The 21,987-nt window shown below is 40.2% G+C and overlaps 3 protein-coding genes across 6 annotated transcripts in view; all 3 read left to right on the top strand.

Moving 5' to 3' along the window:
• Positions 1 to 622: 622 nt before the first annotated feature.
• LOC136782531 (uncharacterized) lies at positions 623 to 1,802 on the top strand. The gene is made up of 2 exons (XM_066742018.1): positions 623 to 956; positions 1,651 to 1,802. The coding sequence occupies exons 1-2, from the start codon at positions 623 to 625 to the stop codon at positions 1,800 to 1,802; spliced, it is 486 nt and encodes a 161-aa protein (XP_066598115.1).
• Positions 1,803 to 4,318: 2,516 nt separating this feature from the next.
• Positions 4,319 to 4,977, top strand: LOC136782530 (uncharacterized). The gene is made up of 3 exons (XM_066742017.1): positions 4,319 to 4,330; positions 4,436 to 4,661; positions 4,748 to 4,977. The coding sequence occupies exons 1-3, from the start codon at positions 4,319 to 4,321 to the stop codon at positions 4,837 to 4,839; spliced, it is 330 nt and encodes a 109-aa protein (XP_066598114.1). The 3' UTR covers positions 4,840 to 4,977.
• Positions 4,978 to 15,186: 10,209 nt separating this feature from the next.
• Positions 15,187 to 21,987, top strand: part of LOC136782503 (glutamate receptor ionotropic, kainate 2-like) — a 72,576-nt gene continuing 65,775 nt past the window's right edge. For all 4 annotated transcript variants that reach the window (XM_066741966.1, XM_066741964.1, XM_066741963.1 and 1 more), the window contains exons 1-2: positions 15,187 to 15,405; positions 20,328 to 20,534. In XM_066741966.1, the coding sequence (XP_066598063.1) occupies positions 20,450 to 20,534 (85 nt within the window). In that variant the 5' untranslated portion in view covers positions 15,187 to 15,405; positions 20,328 to 20,449. The remainder of the gene's footprint in view (positions 15,406 to 20,327; positions 20,535 to 21,987) is intronic.

The following is a 21,987-nucleotide window of genomic DNA, read 5'->3' as shown; positions in this document are numbered from 1 at the left end:
GAATTTGAAAATGTCATCGGCGAGTGAAATTCGGTTGATCAATATTTTTCGATGGAAAAAAGTCATTTCGCAATATATAATACATATACTGTTATTGATCCAGCAGTTATGGAGCGTGTGCAAGCCGGATTTACAAGTAGATTAAATAGAAAAAAAGGCAGACACGCGTGTATGGAATGGAACGAGTTGCCATGACCCGTAGGAGAGTTTCGCGGCCCCGGATAAGTAGGTAGGTAGGCAGGCAGCAGGCAGGCAGGCAGGCATAGGCATGCAAGCAGTGACACCCAGATGAGTGAGTTAGCATTGATAAGTCAAGGGGCAGGGGGCGAGAAAATAATACGAACGAGTGGCGATCGCGAGGCGGTGAGGCTATAGCAGGAGAGTGAATGCCTGTTCTCTTCTGGCGTTTCATGCCACGCCGCGCCCTGTGCAGGGTTGCCTAGGCCGCGGCCGGCCGCCTGCACCGGTCAGACTGGCAACGCACCAGGATACGAACAATGCCCCTATAAAAGCGCGATTTTACTCGACAATGGCACATCAACGTCAGCTACCGTGCGACACTCGTCAGCCCAGCAACCAGTGTGAAACTTATCGTCGGGTAAAAACGTGAGAGAGTCGAAAGATGCGTAGCTACGTAGCAATATTGTTGGCAGCGGTTCTCGCGGCCGCTTCGGCCGCTCCGTCCGGTCTTCTGGGCCACGGTGTAGCTCTGGCGGGCCCAGTTTTGGGACCATCGGCCCTCGCTGGCCCAGCATTGGGTCCTACCGCTTTGGCCGGTCCGGTGGTCGGTCCAGCCAGAGTCTCCGGTGCCGTCGACGGAGGTGCCGTCGTTACCGGATCCGTAGCTGGACCAGCCCTCGTTTCCGGTAGCGTCGCCCACGGTACCGCCGTCGTTGGCCCCTATGGCTATGCCGCTGGATGGCCCGCTGCCGTTGGATGGCCCGGTGCCCATGTTGGTAAGTCACCACCAATCACGTCCATATATCGTTCCAACATTTCTAACCTAATCTAATTCACCAATGTGCTCGACTATGAGGAAACTTCTCAATTAAATTCACGCGTGTTATCGGGAGCGGTATATACATCATCCCCGCTTTCTGCTTTTCATTTTCAACAATAGTCGATAAATCCTGCAACTACGCGCGACCATAAATTCTCCTGGATTTTCTACACTGTGTACAAGACTCGCGCGACAAGTAGGTCGTTTTGGCATCAATGTAGAAATTGCAGCCTCCGTCGCGCGGCGTCGTCGATAGTCTGTCAGCGTTCGTTAGTCGCGTCAGATATCTCTGCGCTTGTTTATAACCTAGGCTCGTATCGTTCCGCCGTGTACCGTCCAAATAGAGCGAGAGAGTTCTCGTTATCGAGCCCGTCCCGACCAGAGTCATCGCAGTTACACAATTTAAACGGAGCGGAGCAAGAATACTTTTTCAAGACAAAATTTCGGATTTTCAAAACTCTCTACCCTATACGCAAGTTTCCGTCGTAGGCTGTAATTGATTCTGTCGAGTGCAATGGCTAATAAATTAATACATGGAATAGTATATCGATCGAAGAAAGTTTGGCAAAGTTTAGTGATTGGTCTGCACTCTAGTCTATATAGCCGTAAGCTGGAGGGGATTGTGGCTAAATTGAAAGTACACTTTGCAGGAGGCTGGAACGGAGCAGTTTTAGCCGGACCCGCCGTAGGACCAGCCCACGTGGCCGGTCCCGTAGCAGCGCCAGCTCTTATCGCCGGACCTTCCGGCAGTATCTCAGCCGGACACGGTGCTATTGCTCATGGATGGGGCGGACATTGGTAAACTCACTCAGGGCCATCTCAGCATACATCTAGGACACCTCGAGGATCTCCTCGACCAATTCATGACCGCACACCGTGATCTCCGTCATTTACCGCTAGTACCTCCATGCAACTTACGCGCAACTTTTAATGTTTTCTCTGTACATAACAATTTTTATTACGATGTACGTATTAATAAATGCATGTTGCTATAGAAAAATCACTCATTCCTGCAGTTACATATTGCACCGACATGTCTCCTCCTCCTCCTCCTCCTCCTCCTCCTCCTTTCGCTATACCTATACTGTTTCTACATGAGGAAAAAACTCATCAAAATTACAACATACTCTCTTGTTAAAAGTAATTAGCAAAAAGTTTATTTCAGATATTAATTTGACATTGTGTTTTCGAATTACGAAATGGTTATGCGGTATTGTCGTTGGAATAACTTTGACTCAGCCAGGTCACAGAGGTTGAAACGCCTATCGTCCCCTATTTTGCGGTCCATTGTGTGTGCAACCGAGGTTCGCCAGCGGAGCAACCTACCTTCATCGATAATTGTAGGAAATTGCTATAACTATATACTCCAATCAGTCAACCTTTCTCGACGAAACCTCCGACTGTGGGCAATTCTCTTGAGAGTCTTCCGATATCTTTTTATAAACATTTGCAAATAAGAAATAATGTCGCAATAAAAGTTGTATTCAGATTCTACATTTAAATATATGTAGTAAAGTCAAAAGTGTAATATTTAAATGATGTCTCGGTAGCAGATTAATTGTTGGTGTGAATTTAAGCTTCTAAATTAATATAAAACAAGTATATACTTCCAGAAAATATATATGTACCGCATGCCATACTTTGAACCACCAAGAGGAAATTTGAGAAGAGAGTGTATATATTGGCTTAAGAATTAAGAAATCGGTATACTCATTGTCGAATTATTTATAGCGCAAATGCGTATCACTGCAGATATAGGTAAAAGCATCCTACATCCCTATAGTCGTGTATTTCCCTGTTGGTCAATCTACTTTGCTGTCAAATAAACAGTCTGGAAAGTCTATGTTTTACTCCTTTAATCTTCGTTTTCAATCAGCGCCTGGCAAGATTCAGTGAGAAATATGCACGTAAGGCTCTCTCGTCCACAGAATGCCAGCTTTTCGTTCTTCACCGCCTGCTATCTCCAGTGCCTGCACAAACTCGTAGAGAGACCGAACCGTTCAAAGAGCTTTCGTGAAACGACGCGTCGCTGCTATTTCGAATAATCAAGCCTTGCCTACCAGAATTACCATTTCAAAGGAATCTTCCCATCCGGAAACATCGCATTGCCTAAGTATGATCTCTGCCAATTAGAAAATGTGCCTTCCTTTCATATCCGAATCCAGCAATATATCTATAGGATATATCTTAATTTTCGCAACTTTCATATAAACCATATATATGCAAATATATATTCTTCAAGCGGACGTTTATATACTCTTAACAGCATTAAAATTTTTTGGCTACCTGCACGTGTTTCAAGCGGATCGAATTTCATCTAAACTAAATGATTCGGCAAGGTCCTCTATATTCAGACAGTACAAGAAAATTTATAAAATACGGAATGATATGATTAAAGCGATGTTTCAACCGGGTTGGTTCAATCTATAGTTAACTCTTTGTTACAATATAGAATGTTTTTTGCGAAATTAATCAGAAACATAAATTTACATACGCGTAGAAAGTACAACTCGATATATGTGTGTAAGATCATAAAGGTAATGTATTACTCATCGACGGGACTTTAATAGCTGGATAAATTATAAAATGTTTCCAGCATATATCAAAGCATTTATTGACGCAAACTGGCCACTGCGGTTTTCATATAAGCTGTCACCATTTTGCTCGTGTCGTCGTTCTGACAAAACGAATCACTCCCGGGCTACCGATGCGTACGCGCAATTAGCGACACGGAAATAACAATGCGCTGCTTTCAACTACACGTTTTGATCCTACATGAATTTAAGGGGGAGGGGGGGCGAGTGCTTGCATACGTATATACAACGACACGAGCATTGATAATACTATCGCTCGCGATTCTCCACGTGCCTCTAGAAAATTTTACGGACGCAATCGTGTTTAATTCGACGTTTGCCACATTCGGGGGTGAAAATATATCAATAAACAAATAACACTAGTTTCAAACTCGTTAAAATTAAACTACAATCGATTGATTAAATCAGCTTAATTCGAGCTTGAAGCGATTCAGGCAATTTCTTGTTTCAGAAAAGTCATGCGTATAATGTTTAATGGCACACCCCCTTATCGTCGAAGAGGCAAAGGAAGAGAAACGGGTTAGCTATCTGTGTGAAAGTAGTCTCTGATGTCTTGGCATTGATAGCCTATAGAATCTGGATTTTTCATTTTTATCAACGATGGCCACACCTCTGATACAATTATACCATGTTTATTATTGACAATAGACTATAAAAGCCCAAGGAGCTCCAAGACTTACAAGTATAGTGCCGTTGAAATTAGTAGCCGATAGAAGCCATCGTCATGAAGTATTTGGTAAGTGTTGCGCGTCTCAAATCTTCCATATTCCACGACAACGCTAAAAATCTTTTCGCTCGTATCGGTATGATTATGTGGGAAAAATTTGTAAAATTTCCATAGATTTTCATTGCATTGGTGGGAAGCGTGTTGGCCGCTCCTGAGCGCGAACGCCGTTCGCTTGGTTGGGGCCACAACGGTGCTGTAATCCTAGGCGGTTGGGGCCACGGTGTAGCGATTACCGGACCAGTGGGACATGGAGGAGCAGCTGTAATTGGGCCAGTATCTCCTTCTGTAGCAGTTGTAGGACCAACCGCCGGTTCTGCTGCAGTAATTGGACCCTCCGATGGTAATAGAGATTTTTCATTAAACCATGACGTATCGAGTATGAGAATTTATTCTTGTCATTTTATCGATAAGATTTTTTTATTGTAGGACCGACAGTGGTAGCTGGATCTTCTGGGACAATAGTTGCACCGGGAGCTGTGTCTGCTCTGCACGGTCTTTGGGGCCATGGTGTCTGGTAAATCTACAGATCACGACAGCTCTCGGTACAAGGGGTAGCCTGCCATGGTCTCGTGGGGTGGTGCTCCTTTTACCACATACTTCTTTAACCCGATATTTTTCACACAAGTTTCTATTGTTTTGATCCCGCACAGCTCTGCCAGTCCAAGGAGTTTCAATATCTGTAGTTAAGGCTTCTTCCAGAAAATAAAAGTTGAAATAGCTTTCACAGAATAATGCACTTCCAGCTCTAAATAAGTTCTTTCTTTAATAAATTGATTTTAACCTTCGTACATCAGTAATGCATTTATCGTACGTCTTAAAATAAAAATGCTATTCTGTATTTTTCTTGCTGCCAGAATCATCAATAAAATGAATCTTTACTTATATATATTTAAAGGCAACTGTTCATTACTTATTGTTATAGCTTGATAATAACTACTAAATTTATCGCAGCAAAATGGACAAATAACTCGAGTGAGAAATGAGGGGACGACTTGAGTGCAACACGGTCAGAACAGGTAGGTGTAACAAACAGGTCTCGCGGTTAGAGGAGAACGCTCGGAGGAGAATCGTGCGTGGGACGTCTAGTATTTTGGGAAGGGATTCAAATTGAAATGTTATTCTCGCATAGAATGGCTTTCCAGCGAAATCCCGAGATTGACGGACACCGAATAATCACAGCACAAGACCACGTACGAAATGGAGCAGAACGCCATCCAGCGGTCATTTCATTCAATCTATTTAGCAAATACGTCTATAAGGATATTCCTATTTTCGACAATTTGTCAAATGTGCGTGTCGACAAGCCGGACTGCAATAAGCTTTCGTGGTATCTCGCTATTGTTTGGTCAAAGGGATGTAATTTTTATGGAGTATGCAACGAGGTATATAAAAAGTCTATTTTCGTTAATCTGGAAAGAGATAGTTTCTTTCAAGTTTTATTGGAGCTCCAGCCGAGTCTTGTGTATACGTGAAGAGAAGCGTGGCGGGTGCAGTCTTGAAAGATGAGCAAATGCATCGAATCTACGATCAATGTAGGAGGGGTGAGAGGGTCAGAATAGGATTGGAGAGCCACAAAGCAGCTAGTCGCCAGCATGATGTCACCAGTGGCCGAAGAAACTTTATCGTACCTCATCGAGCGACTGCCTGAAGAGATTGTTACGAAGCGAGAATCCGTGTGGTGTGCTTGATGAGAAAAGTTTAATCTGTTAGTCGGTAATGCACTTTTCTGTCGCCCGTGAAATATGAACGAATGGAGCCTCGTACTATCTCTTAACATTTCTCTCCATTTTACAGAATCCTTATCGAATGCTCAGTAATTAAATGCTTTTTACGTCAAACTGATTCATCGGTACGTGATCACTTGGATAGATTACTAAACGTATTAATTCGTTACACAGAGACTTTATAAGGAGTAAAAATATATTTAATCTTCTTATCGAATGTGATTTTATCGCGTTGGAGGGAGATCTGGTGAAAGAATGACAAATAGAGAATAGAATCTAAGGGAGATAAGGTAAAGAAAGAATGTTGCTCACAGGCTATTAGTTGATGAAGCTGGTTTATCGAATCACTGGCCTGACTACCCGGTGGATCAAAGAGAACTGCGCGCTTGCTGCAGTATATATTGGTATTCCTGCAATACATTCTGCTTTTTTTGCTCTTTGATTGCAAATTTTTCAATTGTTTCTGGTTGCCTGCACTTTGTTCATAGCAAAACTAATGCATATTAACCGCTTTGCTTCAGCTTCTTTTAAACTTTATGATAGAAAGCTGTAACGAGAAGAGTAAAAGGATCCATTCTGTTAATTCGTACCTCTTTAACTTTATACATACACTTGTATACGGTGTATGCGATTGAGATTGCTTTCCGCTAGCAGTGCAAAGCTTCGAAGGTGCTTTCTATTTCTTTGATTTTGAGGAGCGTACGTAAAAATATAAAAAATGCCTTCCACGTAGAGCTCCATATAAAAGTGCAGTGCCACAGAGTCGACAATGTGGCGCTTTCGCCTATATGCAACGCACGTCCTTCGTGAACGGAGTTACGTAAAATTGTATGTGTGCGCTTGTGCATACAACTCTATCCGCTCTCATCGGACGCCACGGATATGGTGGCCCACAGATATTCATTGTTCTCGAACCAAGCATAAAATACACCTGACGTATATACCGCTATGTTATCCACACTGCACACAGAACCGTCAAAGTTGGGACAAAATTTTAGCCGTAAATCCAAATAATGTATGTAATTGAAGTGACACCTAATGATGTTTCCTCCTCCTCCCCCATTCCCACAATATTTTTGTTCACCCTATGAAAGTAGTCAATTCAATCACGATGTAATTCCCAAAAATGCACTGCAGCACATGCACCGTTCCCTCTATGACCTGCTGTAGCGTCCAACGTGAGTAGGTTTTTTAATCCATATGCAATAATGCAATTATTGTCTTTTTTCATTTCTATATATTGTCAAACTCAAATGAAGTCGATAATGGAGACTTAAGGAATTATTCTAATTTACTGGGCCTGCATAATTTTGTTTCCGTAATGGATATGACCATGCATATGTGCACAGTGCGCGTCTTATACCATTCATTATCGTGCTCGGTATAAATAAATCTATAAAATACAAAGATTTACTCGAATTGCTTCTATATTTCAGAAAATGTATAGGTCGATACATATCATGTTCGAAAAATGTTTTTGGTCTATATAATGCTCGCTACGCTTGCTTTTCACCATTACAAGTTGTATCGAAAAACAAAATTCATATTACACATTTACCGTGCTCTCAGCATTTCTCGCCTCGCACAAGAGAAGCTGGACTTAATATAGCAGAAAATTTATAACAAAGTTTTTATATTTTTCACAAAACACAAACTTTTGGTTAGATAACTGCATGTATATAGTTAATTATCTTGTACATGTACAACATTATTTTACAATACATATTATATATAATTACATTAATATTACAGAGATACATAAGTTAGAAAATACATACAAGCATCAGAAGAGAGGGTTAAAGTTGTAAATAAAAGAATGATTATCCCGTCGCGTTGCAACAGCAATTGTGTGTATGTGTGTGTGTATGTGTGATTGAGCTTGTGCAGATCGAGGTATGAGCTCGCGCGGTATAACTATCTATAATCTTATTGTCCCTCCTTCTAGTACTGACCCTGGGCTATCGCTGCAGCATCCGCGTTAGAAACTGCAACGCTGCCTGGCTGAAGAACAGCTGGCTGAGAAACAATCGTCTGAGGAACCACTGCTTCTTCGGAGAGCAATGGCTGAGACACAATTGTTTGAGGAAGCACTACTGTATCGGGAAGTACAGCAGCAGCCGGAGGTACTACAACTTCAGGCTGAACTAAGCCAAATGATGATCGAGGAACAGAAAGTGCAGGTACAACGCTAGTTCCAATTACGTTTGGAACAACCTCATCTTGGATGACGGTGCTCCTAGCAGTAGCTTTACTCGTGGCTACACTGCTGGCTTCACGGGGATATAAGTCTCCAATTGGACCTCCTAAGAATCTTGAGGTTAATCCAACGAGGGGTTGTCCGTACGACGATAATCCATCATTTAAAATAGGACTCGCTCCCAAAAATGGAACTTGGTCGAAAAGCTGCGCGGAACGTTGATTTAGAGGAATTCCCAGACGTTGGCCCAGATTCAGACCTTGACCGAAGTTGGAGAAGTAGGATCTCAGACCTCCGTAGCTATTTGCAAACGCGGTTGCTGCTGCGGAAGCTGTATTGTGAGCGTGTTGTCCCAGTTCTGGCAAGGCGAGTCCATCCAGGAACTGGTGGATAACCGTACACTCAGCCACCTAAAAAAATAACGCAACGTAAATACTTTCCGTTTAAATCGGACCAAAAAATACTAGCACGTACATTTAAGCTAACAGCTGCAACTAGGAGAATGGAGAGTGCACTTTGGAGACACTTCATTTTACTTATTTCAAGCTTTTTTCACTCAACTCAAGCAATGTATCGCACTTTTAACGTCTGTTCAACTGATGCTGCTGGTTGATCGAAAGCAAGCTTATATACAGATCGTTTACTAAGGATTTTCACATTAAGACAATGGAAAATGATTTCTTAATTATGCACAATTATCACTTCATATCGGTCCTCATTGTTAAGACTATTGCGTAGTAATGTTTGGACGTGTCGCACGATTTTTTTATCGATACAAAGATATTCAAAACAATCCGCTTCTTATGACGTAAAGTATATGTTACATAAGTCGAAATACTCCACTTTTTTCTTTCTCAAGTCGACCATACTCTCCATATATAACCGGTGCCACTCATTTTATCGACAAAATTTGATTATTTTGTCACTAAAGCTATATAATCACAATTTATGTAATCCATGCATGCACGTGTCGCGAATAATATTCTTATAATTATATTTACAATTCTACTGTGAAAAATTAGAAATTGCTAAATTGTACTTTATTTTTGTAAAAAGTGCAAAAATATGTTTTCCCCTTTTTCTTTATTTATATACTTTTTTTTTTTTTTTTTTTTTAAAGTAATTGAATCTAAAGGTCCGTGAGCAGACCTACAATATATACGAGTGGCACGATTGCTGTGATAATTTTTGTTTTTGTAAGGAAAAAGAGAGGGGAAATGTTGATGTTGACATAGAACAAATACAGTAACACAAGTCTCGTTAAACTAGGTGACGGACGGGGTAACGTAGTAATTTGGGACGAGACTGGGCGCATTTCTGACTGCCGGGGAGCTGGTCTCTTCAGCATCGCTTTGGTGAGATGTACAATACGGGATGCTCGACCGTTGTAAATTTTAATTGGGGCAAAATTGATTATCCGCATCGCCCTGAGCGCGCGTTACGCAGTGGCTCGACTCAGCAAGCGCAAAGGTGCATTTGCCTCGTCTCGTTAAAGCTCTAAATCAGAAATAACGAGGCAACGCGCACAACGCTGCGCGCCAACGCCCCTTTTCACTCCCTTAGCACCTGACATTCTGTTTTATCTCTGTATGCATGTATTACCTGCACATCCGGCAGAGCCAACATTGATGAACACGAGGGTTCCTGTGTTTTCAACACCTTCTCTTTTCTCTCTCCCACTGCCATGCACTAACCCTTCCTTCCTCCTCTTTCTCCTAAATTTCAATAGCCTCCATTTCGCGCACGACCCTTATTATTCCTCCACATCTTTCAACTTGTTATCCTTCCAAAGTGTTGATACACCCAAAAAATTACCAATTCTCCCCAACCGCGTGCATCCCTCCGTCATTTAAACGCGCTCCATACGATGAACAGCAAAAAATCAAATAAATAATTTCATATGTTCGTATATCTATAATATTTAAAGAGCAAAAGGCAGTAGTAAACCGCGCGATGCAGCATATTCTCTAATTGTGTCAAGAAAAGTGCAACGTTCGTTCATGGATCTCGACTGTGTCGCAACAGAACAAAGTGCGCGTCGTCGAATTTTTGTATTAAAGCCATTCTCGTCGATATTTAAAACTGATTATTCAGCAGAAAGATAGTTTTTTTTTTATTAAGAATTATATGATATTTTGTAATTGGGATAACGAACTGGGGAAACGCAACTGATTAGTTTAATGTGTTCTAGAGTACTAATGGATGTATTATGCTTTGGCAAGGTTTGCCCGCTGAGATCGGCTTTAAAGCTTACGCACAGGGGACTTCTCTAATGGCTAATGCGTTCGTGAAAACAGCATTCGTATTTTTGCCTCGTCGTCATCCTACAGCGGGTAGAACGCGTGTGATTCGAGGTTTGGAAACTCGAGCACCGTAACAATGTGGAGCGATAAATGCAACAATTTTTGTAGTTTCTGTAAAAAAAAAATGATGCTTTGATCAACGGTATGGTTATTTGGGTAACTGTGTAGATAGCACTCGGCTAACGCATTCATAGCAAGCTGCGGTAACTTAAAAGCTTCTAATCTTTCAGATTTTTATACAAATTAGTAAAATAGTCGACAAAAATACCTGTAGTTTTCATATATAAATGTATATACCCATTGACAAATAATATATGCAAATAAAAGCAGTAGTTTCGGCAACTAAACTTTCTTTGCATTTATGTTTTTAACAATTTTCTGTTTTAAAACCAGTGTAAGGAAATAATGGAGAGGAACAATAGTAACGAACAACAGAGAGCGGTTATACGTATACTCTTCCATTCTCATTTTCTCATAAAGCACTGTTTGTTTAAAATCCATTTATGTTGGTTTTATGGCAAATTAATTGTAATAACGAGCAACTGGCTAAACGTATTAACCGTGAGTGCATTTAGAGGAAAGCAAATTGTCAATGATTTAAGGGAGATAGGAAGTAAAATATGTGCTTATATAGGGTAGAATGTATTCATTGTGTGTGAAATAGTCGCGCTACTAATGTAGAAAGCGATAGTTTCTTTTTCTTTTTTTTTCGATTGCAGCAGTGGAACAGAAATAGCCTAGGATTTAGATAGAGTTTTGCGTAGGACGTGCTCCTCGCATGTGGATGTGGCTGACATGCGCATGCTTTACCATGAAACAAAACTGATATCCCCCTGATAAGAACGTGTCTGTCACGGAACGGCTGAGACGGCAATTCCTGTGAAGGTAAGGACACGCATTGTCGTACGGCCTTGATGGAGTAGCAGATTTTATCACGTCATGCATGACGATAAATTCCTATAGAAATTTCTCGCAGACTTTTGCTAGCCAGTGCTTAGTCAGCCGTGTCCACGTGTGTCATAAAAATTCGAGACGTAATATACTTGGTAACTACTCGATGCTCTCTCTTCTTTAAGCTCGTATATATATCTAAGATGTATCTTGGCTATAGTTTAACTCCTAATTCTCGACAAACAAATGAATGCTACTTTACACCAGATCAATCTCAACTGGCCTAATTGAAATGTGTTCTGCGCAGTCTTATCGTCAAACTATTTTAGCTCTTTTTTAGAATTCACATCATTGCCTCCCATTCATTTCACTGATCTCAGCGTCTCGAAGCATTGATTCTTCATTGAATCTCGATATCCCGAAGGCTGTATTTTTGTCGATCACTTCACTCAGTCGATCGAATAGTTTGAAAAACTTGCGATTGTTAAAATTAAAGGACCTCTTTGTTTGTTTAAAAAGAAATGATTGAATGATAAATGTCAGAAGTAATTCAATAACCATACCCTTCTTAGAACTGCTAACAATTTTATATTTAACGAAGATGCATCAGTATAGCGAGAGCAAATGGAAAAATTCATTAAACAAAAGTGAAAAAGTGAAAAAGTGAATGGTAGAGCTCACGTACCCATTTCACAGGAATTACTAGGAATCGGAGAATTATTAAGGGTAGCGCAGATATGTATAAGGATCATATAGTCTAGCCGGAGATAGCGGGCGTTCGAGGTGGTAAATCAGTCGTTTTTGGACGCTTTCCAAAGTTTTCACGGACCTGTGTGTGCCCCCTGCTTACGATCGATCGGTAAACCTAAAAGTTTTCACCGAACATTTTTCGCGCGTTCTCGTGACCACTCATAATGTCAAATGCAAATACATCAACACTTGACTCAATTATTTATCGACTTGAAATTCTTTTTTAATTATTCATTATTACGAAAATACTACAATTCATATCTATCTCTGCCATCTTTCTCTAATTATGTGTACATATCATGGAAGAAAGACACATTCTGTCCTTATCAGTATATTATTTAAAAAGATTTATCTTGATTAAGAAAATAATTGAGACGTTTTAAGTAAGATAAATACTGCATTATTATAATAAATACTGTTAAAAAAGAGAATGGGATAGAATCTATGGAAATCGTTGCAAATATTGAAAGAATATAAGTACGTGTACCTATAGTTTCGCCGATATAGCAATGAATATTCGATGAAAAGTAATAATTGAAATTGGAGAGAGATACGAGTGTAGAGTTTTGAAAGAATAGTATGAAGGGGGTATAGAAGGAAATATGAGAAGGAGAATGTAGAGGAGTAGAATAGAGTTGCATGATATTCCATGCAAGGATTTGTCCTGACAGGATTCGGAAATCCGTGCTTTGAATAAGCTTCCACCTTGCCGTTGGACATAACAGTGGGTCACTTGGCGTGCCAAGCCCCACAGTCCACCCTTTTCTCGTCCCTTTTCTCCGTCAAGGGCCGGACCCTTTATCACGGCTCTCCGTTCTTCTGCTTGGTGGTCCCCTAGCTCTTCTTCGCCAGCAACTCTCGTCTATATGTATAGTCTTGCGACAATTTACAAAGTTCACCGCATATATCGTGCTATACGAGAGTACGTATTATAAACACTCTATATGGTGTATATATGATATCACGTACCTCACTGCGTAAGTCGTTGTCGTTGTCGTTGTCGTTGACGTTGGCGTTGGCGTTGGCGTCCCAAAAATTCAGACATTAACGCCTGAGAAATTTTACCCCTGTTCGTGATTTATGCTTGATTTCTTTTGTCCAACGGTTGGACGATAAGAGCCACGCTAGTAGTTATTACATCTCTACTCATCCTGCCGCGGCCAACTGTAAAAACCCGAGCGACCCGAGCGGTCTAGACTGGCCCGAGTGCCGGGATTAATAGCCGCTCGCCGTTACCTTTTATTTTTCTATAACTATAGATAGTCGCACAACTTCTCCTAATTACTCCACCAATATACTCTCGCTATAATTTTTACTCGAGACCTTTGCCTCGCGATTTGCTATGATCTTAAAGAAAGGAACTGACAATGAATTTATATGTGATAGTTGAAGCGCAACAGCTGGCGTAAAAAAAAAAAGATTATTTGAAAATTATTTTTTACTTTATTTGCTATTCTTTTCTTTTCAGACTTTTTGTATAATTTTAGTAGAATATAATGAAGAGAGTAGAGCGTCTCGATAAGTAGAACGGAAGAATCATTGGGATGATTTGCAGTGTGTTGGGTGAAACGGTATAGGAGGTCGAATGCGTCGCCATCGTTCGGGAGTAGCGGCAACTGCACCGACCAGCTGAAACGCTTTCTCCGCATCGGATAATCGTTAGGTTTGTGTCTCAACTAACGAAACTTTCCTTTCGATTCGATTTCAGTCGAAGCAACATAAATACCTTCCGAACCTGTTGCTCCCGCAAAACAGGTACCTGTACCTGTGCCTGTGCCTGTGTCTCATAGTTGCCACAACTATTATTATACCTATACATAATACCATTAGACATAACAATAATTACTCTTTATTCCATGTTAAAAATTTCCTATACAAACAGTCTATTTATTTACTTGAATATATTATATCGGAAACTTTTGAAAAATGCAGCATTTATTCTATTGCTTTTAAAGATCTAATACGTATGCACATATGTATATGTGTGGTATGCCAGGAAAGTTCCCCCCACATACATGAGCTTGTATGATGCAAATGGGCTAAAAGCCGAGTTATGCCCATCTTATTTTCAGTAATATACAAATTCCTAAATGCAGAGAATAAAAATACAATTACAGAAAATTGCAAAATGTTCGATTTTGCCCCAAATACCTTAACGTTATAATTGAATTCCAACGTAATGTAAACAAATCTGGAATGAAAACGTTGTAACAAGAGTTAATATCAGCATCGATATTTCTCGAATAAAAAAGCGCATCTCTTTCTAACATTCGTATATTTCCATAACAATGAAATTCCATACGATTTTTGTTTATTTTAAATCAAAACTCTTTATTTTCTCTCTAACACTGATTTTTTCAACTAAGTACTTTTATTTTGAATTGATTGAAAGTAAATGAATATCCGAGGTACATATATAGTTTCAGACTGTTTTTGTTTGCTTGCTTTTTTTTTTTTTTATAAAAATCCTAATTTTCCAAGTTAATACATGCATACATGCATGCAGATATTTGAAAAGTAAGCTACTGTTGTTGAAAAGTATAAAGTTTAAGGGAGGTATCTGAGATAGTGGGTGTTAAAGTGTAGTGAGTAAAACGGGAGTGGTGGCATTGCTGTGTAAAATAGAAAAGTGAGAGGCATCATGAATAGTGTATTTTGTAAGGGGTAAATGGTAAATTTCAGAGCTGAGAATGGTTGGACATTTAAGGGTAGTGCATAGTAAAAGGTAGGTACAGAATGGAAATGCGGAGTGAGCCATGAATAGTGTAAATTATGAAGGATGAATGTATATAGCTGAGCGTAAGGCGCGCGTAATATAAGGTTGACTTTAAGATGAAAGATCAGGGGTAGAGAGCACGTGGTAAAACGCAGGCGCTGTAAGGTTGCGAGCACGTGGCTGACTCGGTGAGGGTAAGATAGGAAGGATCGGAGGGTTTCGGGCTCTTTCGTTGGTCGGTGGCCGCTGAACCGGCGTCCGGCGCGGCGACAGTCGCGCGCCGGCCGCTCACAGAGTAGGATGTGCATATATTTTATCTTTCCGCGATGATCCTTTGCTCTCCTTCGAGGTTATGTTTACGCATCACGTGAGATTAGTTGGGATCACACATGTCTTCCACATGCCCCCCGGTAGCGTGCGACAATAACAATAACGCGTGCTCTTCTTCGAACGATCGTCAATTTTCCTATTCACCCTGGTCGCCGCAAAGCCCTACTCATACGGTAAGAGACTACCATTTTACGCTCGTACTCTATTACATATGGATATAATCAGCCTCGATTCTTCTTCCTCTCCGATCATCCTTTCACCTATCCTTTTAACGAGTGCGTTAAATCATCCATGAAATGGTCCTTCAGTTTAATTTCAATGTAACTATATAGTACCAAAGAGATTTGTCCTTTATTGTCGGGACCTTTTCCTTTCTATTTGCACGATATTTTTAATTGGGATCTGAAAGCAATCTACCGAAGCTTTCAGGTCTTTTTATTTTCAAGCTGATGCATAGAGATTTTTAATCCAAGTAGTGCATTATTATGTAGGTTAAATTTTCTATATACTTATATGCACACAAATCCAATTAATGCATGCTATGCATCTATCTAGTAAGCTATCCTGCAGGAAGCTATTTGTGTATGTTTATATTTTTCCCCATTGCAGTATGCATAGGTGCGTGTAGAGATGGCTATCGTTTAAAAAGCAATTAACGTGAATCATTGAAACGAATAAATATAATCGGCGTACACAAAATAAATTCCGTCGCGCGCTTACATTCTATAAATTGCTGGCTTTGATTTAATCCCCGGCAGAATCTTTGTTTAAAGCGCAAAAAGTCCAGTGCTAAGCTGACATACAACATTAGATTTATAATACTTCTCCCCATCTTTCGTGGAGAATTTTTAACGCGCATTTCTTCCTTTCTCATGTTGCTCCGCGTGTTCAATCTTTGACCCTCAGCTGCACAGTCTCTACTTATTAAATCTATTTATTTTTCAGTACCCATTAAACTTTCATCCTCCATTAAATCAAATACTGTCGTCGCATATTGGCTATTCCTCTTTTATTATCCCAGTTGCTTTTAATCTTTCTGTAAGGCATACAAAAATAAGTCCATTACTGCACATGGCTGTATACTACTGGATGGTAAATGTCTTTCTCTCTATTGTTGAGATTATATATTGCATCCTTGCTCTTGTTTCTACTAAATTTTACATACCTGGTAGTGTAAAGAGACTTTCGTTGGGCTGTGCATAAATAATAAAATTAACGATATAATAGAGAACGTACTCAAGAATCAATGATGCGATATAATAGTTCCATTTGCGCGATGTCGTAACAATTTATTGTGACTATAAAGTGAATCATGAAAATTATATATATATCCATCCCCGTTGCGCACATAATTGCATTTAGAATTGTTTTATTTTTGTTTTTTTTTTTCTAAAACTTCTGGTATATAACCATGACGCTCCACGTTAATTAAATTTCTGTTCCATTTCTAAGTAAGTATGCTTGCTAGCATTGTAGGAATAAGCTGGCAAGGTGAAAATAATGAATCATTGTCGGTAGCTGAGCTATACTGTTAATTTGATTCTTCGGAGCAAATTTCCAAGCTTTTTCTCCACGTTGTTTCGAGCACGGGCTAATTAGGAGAGAGAGTGGAATAATTGCGTCTGCTTTTCACGTTGTTGTAAAGAACTTAATTGTATTGCTAGCCGACAAAGTTGCTTTGCAATTCAATATTAGCAAGAATTGTTATGTTAAGACTTAGTTTTGATGCGGCAAGAATATGATAGGAGAGGATCTGTCGTCTATGAAATTTAGAAATTTCACCAAATGAATCAGTAGGGGCACTAGGATAACTCACTCTATGAACCGTTGCACCAACAATCAATAAGCTTAACAACTCTCATTACCAAATTACATCAATTACATGTAATATATATTTCCGATATATCAATAGTAGGAAATAATAACTGTAAACAATTGTGCAGTTATCAGTGAGTACTAGACGAAAATATTTTTTAACTATTCAATTGTAGCATTTTAATCAATTGATTCCGCTCGAAAGATGAATTTTACGTCAAAATGCGAGCAAAAATATGACAAAAGACTTTGTTGACAGGTCTTATAATAAGAGAGGATTTTTTAAAATAGTGACAAGAAGAGCTTTTAAAAACTTTAAAATCTACAACGTTGGTAGAATATACTTGTCTTTTAAACTATACAATCGTGACGAGGAAAATAATTTTTACGCAACGGGTTTCGTCAAGCTACAATAGCTACTTTTTTTTCTTCAAATATCGGTACTGTAAGAAACTGTAATAAGAGAAGACGACAAAGATGTTTCAGAGTACCATAAATCACAAAAGAGGCGAGTGGTGGAGGGGGCGAGGGAAAAATATATTCAAGAAACGTCGAAGTGGATGGAGCTAGGTGTCCGTCTTTCTTTTCTCCGTTTCTGCTTATCTCTCTCGGGGCTATTTCCATCTTTCTTATTCGTCCATTACACCTTCCTCGTCCCTTCAACTAACGAACGCATATCTTTCTCCTCATCCTCCTATCTTTCCCTTTTCTCAACCCTCCCGTGAAACTTTTTCTCAGAACGATCACCTTCTTCCCTTGCCGCTCATGCATCTCTAGCTCCCCTCCCCCCCCCCCCTCTCTGCCTTTCCTCATCCTCCTCCCACCCGTATGATAAAGGCGTTTCTATGGTCGCGAGGAATTATCGCCGAATAAAACGAGGCGATTAAAGCGAGCTGCGCGCGACGGAAAATGAATCGGAAGAATTTTCCTGAAAGAAATTGCCTTTCTACTTTGGAGCTTATTACGCAGGATAATTTTTTATCAACGAGGAAACTTTATCCCTGCTCCCCTCTCCCATTCGCTAATTGCGACTTTACGAAATCTTCTTTCGACCAAAATCCTGCAGCAGCTTTTGACCATCCAAGAGAATCGAAAGTGTTTTCTCCAGATGATTCATTGTTCCGTCCTTGGAAAGACCAAGTTTTTAGATTGCAAAAAAGGAGAAGTATGGTGGCACACACGCAATAAGTAGAAAAGGAGAGAGTGGTAATCCTTTCAGGATTTTTTCATTGTAGTTTAGCGAGGTTTCCGGCAGGACCCCATGGAGTCTGCTGGAGAATATACATATATATAGCTGTGGAAAGTCGCCAGCCAGTCTGCAAGCTGGTAGCGTATAGCGCGCCACGCTCGTGAATCTACGACATTGACTCGTGAACTAAAAGTCCTGCGCGCTATTGTTTCTGCTTGGCGAGCCCTATATAAAAACTCCAAGTTCTCGGTCCACGAAGAAATCGGCCATTGAATTTAGAGCTATATATGGGCGTGTAGAGTAGCAGGGAGTACACATTAATTAACTCTTTTTCTGAATTACTAGTGGAGCAGCCCCTTGCACCTTTTCCGGGCGCCGCGCCACGCCGCGCCACGCCACGCCACGCCACGCACGATGACTAGAATACCTTCCGGCTGTTTCCGCGCAGTGTTTCATTACTTTCGCTTGAAAAGAAAATTCGATGTGACTCTCTTTCTTTCATCGAGCGAGCATAAAAGTCGTTACCTAGCACATTTTCAGCTTCGACGTGATTTCTTTGTTACCACTTGGCTGCAAAACTCGCCAGTCTGGAAGGTTTGAAAATCTTTCACCTCGGCTATATCCTGCAGCTCCTCGTCCCTCTCGCTTTCGCGTTAAACATTGCGTTATTTCATCTTTCCAGCGCATCACTCACTATGCGGATCAACGCGTAAATGAAGTATATGTATATATACCATATGATATGCTGCCTCGTGTACATGCTTTCTATAATTATTTTTGCAAACAATTCCCTGCTACAGCGATCCATTCCATGTATATACGCGATAGAAAGTAGTCAAAAGCGTTGTACCACAAAGCGCAGGGGAAAGCTCGCTCTGGAGTAAAATGGCGAATGAGAGTTCCGTAGGGCAGAAAACAATATAGGAGGATTACCTTCTTCACTCACCGTCGCAGTCTTACGATATTTTCAATTTCTTATTCGTTTGGTTTTTATCTTTACATGGAAGCAGCTGACCTGATTGTTCGATACAAGGGAAGCACAGATGCAAAGCGTCTTCCATTCGGTTACTTGCTGTAATCGTCTTCTATTCCACAAATCCCATTTGTCAAGAGTTGCCTTTGGTCGAGTCTAAAAGACCGAAACGAATTGAATCTAATCTCTTATATAAATTTCTTGCACTCTGTTCGTCACGATCCAATCCATTTACCAACTCATGGTAGCAAAGAGTATATCAATCAGAGACAGATGGTGTGCGAGCAAACGTCTGCAATTTCTACAAATTCCAGGAGCAATATCTGCGTAAATTGCCGAAATGAATGATTTTACTGTAAATTTACTTAATTAATTGTCGAACATAAGTGAAATTGGTAAATTAAGCAACATTTGTAGCATCTTATACCACGTACAATATAAAAGCTCCTTTTTTGGCAAATTAATTGCTGTGGTATTAGTGGCCAAGAATAAACGAGTCTTTCAGGATGAAAATTATGGAAATTATTTCAACGCTGGAAGCTCGTTTTGCCGAGGGAGTTTGGTACACAACGATAAATTCTCGTCTGGAGGACACTCGACGTTAGAGTTAGTAGTAGGTACTCGTCGAAATGCAAATTTCCGAGGGATGGCATCTATGTATGTACCAACTAGCGTCACAAGGTCTTCGCATCTACTTGAAAGCGTCGAAGACGAAGCAGAATTTCAATCGAATTTCAAGAAAAGGAATGCGCTTTTCGTATTATTACAACTAAAAACATTTTTCTCATGCGCAGATGGATATTACGCACAATTTCACAAAGTACCATGCATCTTCCACACAACCACAGTCCTCCCTACTTTTTTTCCTTCCACATTTTCGTGTCTATATCAAACATCCGTATGGTAATAAAAAGTGTTAAAGGCTTTTACAGAGAATTATAATCAATACATTTATCGCATGTACCAAATGTCCCTTTCTTGTTTCTATATGAAATCCGATCGATTCTATTAAATACATATAGTAATAGATTTACTTTGTTCGAGACACATAAATGTGGAATGAAATATATATTCTGTAAAAATGAAATTCTACTAAAGAGAATATGATATGCTTTCAGGTGTATTTGGAGATTCTACGTGTATTCAAGTGGTCTGGCTTTACGTGAAAAGGTAATCGGATCACGGTGTGTCGACGGGAGGGGCACGGAGAGACCGCGCGATTGGGTTTTCGAGATGAGCGATGAATCTGGGCTGCTTACTAGCTTGTGTTTTCGTCCTTCAGCTGACTCAGCTGGCGAAAGCCTTACCTTCGGTCGTCAAAATCGGTAAGTCTTCACTCTGCTATAAAGTAACAATCTTATTCTTAACGTTCCGATTCGCGCCCGCACCTTCTAAAGCGATAAAACCCAATGCTAACATCCATGAGGTCCTCATTGGCATAAAATGAGAAATAAATATTTCAAGAAAAAGAGAGATCTGGTAGTAGCTGTACTCGTGTGTGATATTTACCATACAAGTAGAAGCGATACAGAGATCAGAAGACTGAACTGGCGCGTACAAATATTGGGACGGTATAGATATAGTATTTCTTTCTTTTTAATCCACACGCGCACACAGAACATGTTTAGCTTGTACCGGTTGTGTATATAGAATTAAATACATGCAGGAGACGCGTTGATACTCGGGAAGAAAGATTGTTGAAATGGCATGCTATCGAATTTAGTTACTGGCTTTAAGGATTGAACTTGAGCTAACAGCTGCGGCAGATTGAGATCATGTGCGCAAAGCATGCGGTTATCTATGTATAGCAACGTCTGGATTACGATATTCTCGTGTACCATTGTATCCCCTATCCCTATACCACCGTAAACGTTCAACATCCCATTTGGAGCATATATACGTGTATATACCGATAAATCTCATTGCTTAGCCGTCCTTTTCATTGAAATTGGATTAGTCGTGGTCCGCGCGTGTCTCTTGGGAAGCATGCCGCGAAACACGAAGAGCATTTAGACACAAGCCATATGATCGATGCAGTCGCGCAGGGGGGTTTTCAAGTATAGGGCCCCTATATGAACAGCAAACAGACATCGGAACGTAGGCTGGCTGAAGAAGATGTGTAAGCTCTCTCTCTCTCTCTCTCTCTCTCTCTCTCTCTCTCTCTCTCTCTCTCTCTCTCTATGCTGAACGCGAATTAAACTGCTCTTTACCTTCACAATTTGCCCTTTGAATAGGTACTACGCGGCCTTATAGCTCGCAGCAGGGAGTAAGATTGAAATGTCGATATGGTACTACGCGCTATATACATAGCTCCTATTGTTTGTCTATTTTCAACATTTTATACATCTTCCTTAACTCTTGTATAAAGAACACACCACAAATGAATATACAAGTGGAACCAGTTTAAAGATTCGATAGATCGTTTGATAAAAAGTAGAAAAGTGAATTTGGTTTAAGGGTTCTCGGGGGAGCACCGAACAAAGGCAAAAATGAATTCCTTAGAGGACTCCTTCAGTCTGCATGAGAATCTCTGTCCCAACGACGTGGGAGAAGGAGCAAAAAACCAAGAGCGAAACGATTTATCGTGATAAACTCTTCACGAAGCTCTTCATTCTTACTATTTTATCAAGCTTCTGAATTAACGAGCTCTCGCAGAACTTGAAGATCGCTCAACCTGTCAATTTGATGAAAATTAATGATTCCTGCTGTGAAGATTAAATCGACTAGATTAAATTTTTCAAGCAACGTCAAATTATAATGATAATAACGTTATTTATA

The sequence above is a fragment of the Prorops nasuta genome, unplaced genomic scaffold, assembly GCF_024137725.1.
Source record: "Prorops nasuta isolate Cenicafe-Biocafe unplaced genomic scaffold, Cenicafe_Pnas_1.2 PNAS00027, whole genome shotgun sequence".
In the NCBI taxonomy this organism is placed as follows: Eukaryota; Metazoa; Arthropoda; class Insecta; order Hymenoptera; family Bethylidae; genus Prorops; species Prorops nasuta.
This window is presented reverse-complemented; position numbering and strand designations above follow the sequence as displayed.

Bases quoted from the DNA above. Each gene is read 5' to 3' on its own strand.
- LOC136782530 (XM_066742017.1), top strand. The intron at 4,662-4,747 runs GTAATAGAGATT...TTTTTATTGTAG, and splicing joins AGTAATTGGACCCTCCGATG to GACCGACAGTGGTAGCTGGA.
- LOC136782531 (XM_066742018.1), top strand. From the start codon at position 623: ATGCGTAGCTACGTAGCAATATTGTTGGCAGCGGTTCTCGCGGCCGCT. The intron at 957-1,650 runs GTAAGTCACCAC...TACACTTTGCAG, and splicing joins ATGGCCCGGTGCCCATGTTG to GAGGCTGGAACGGAGCAGTT.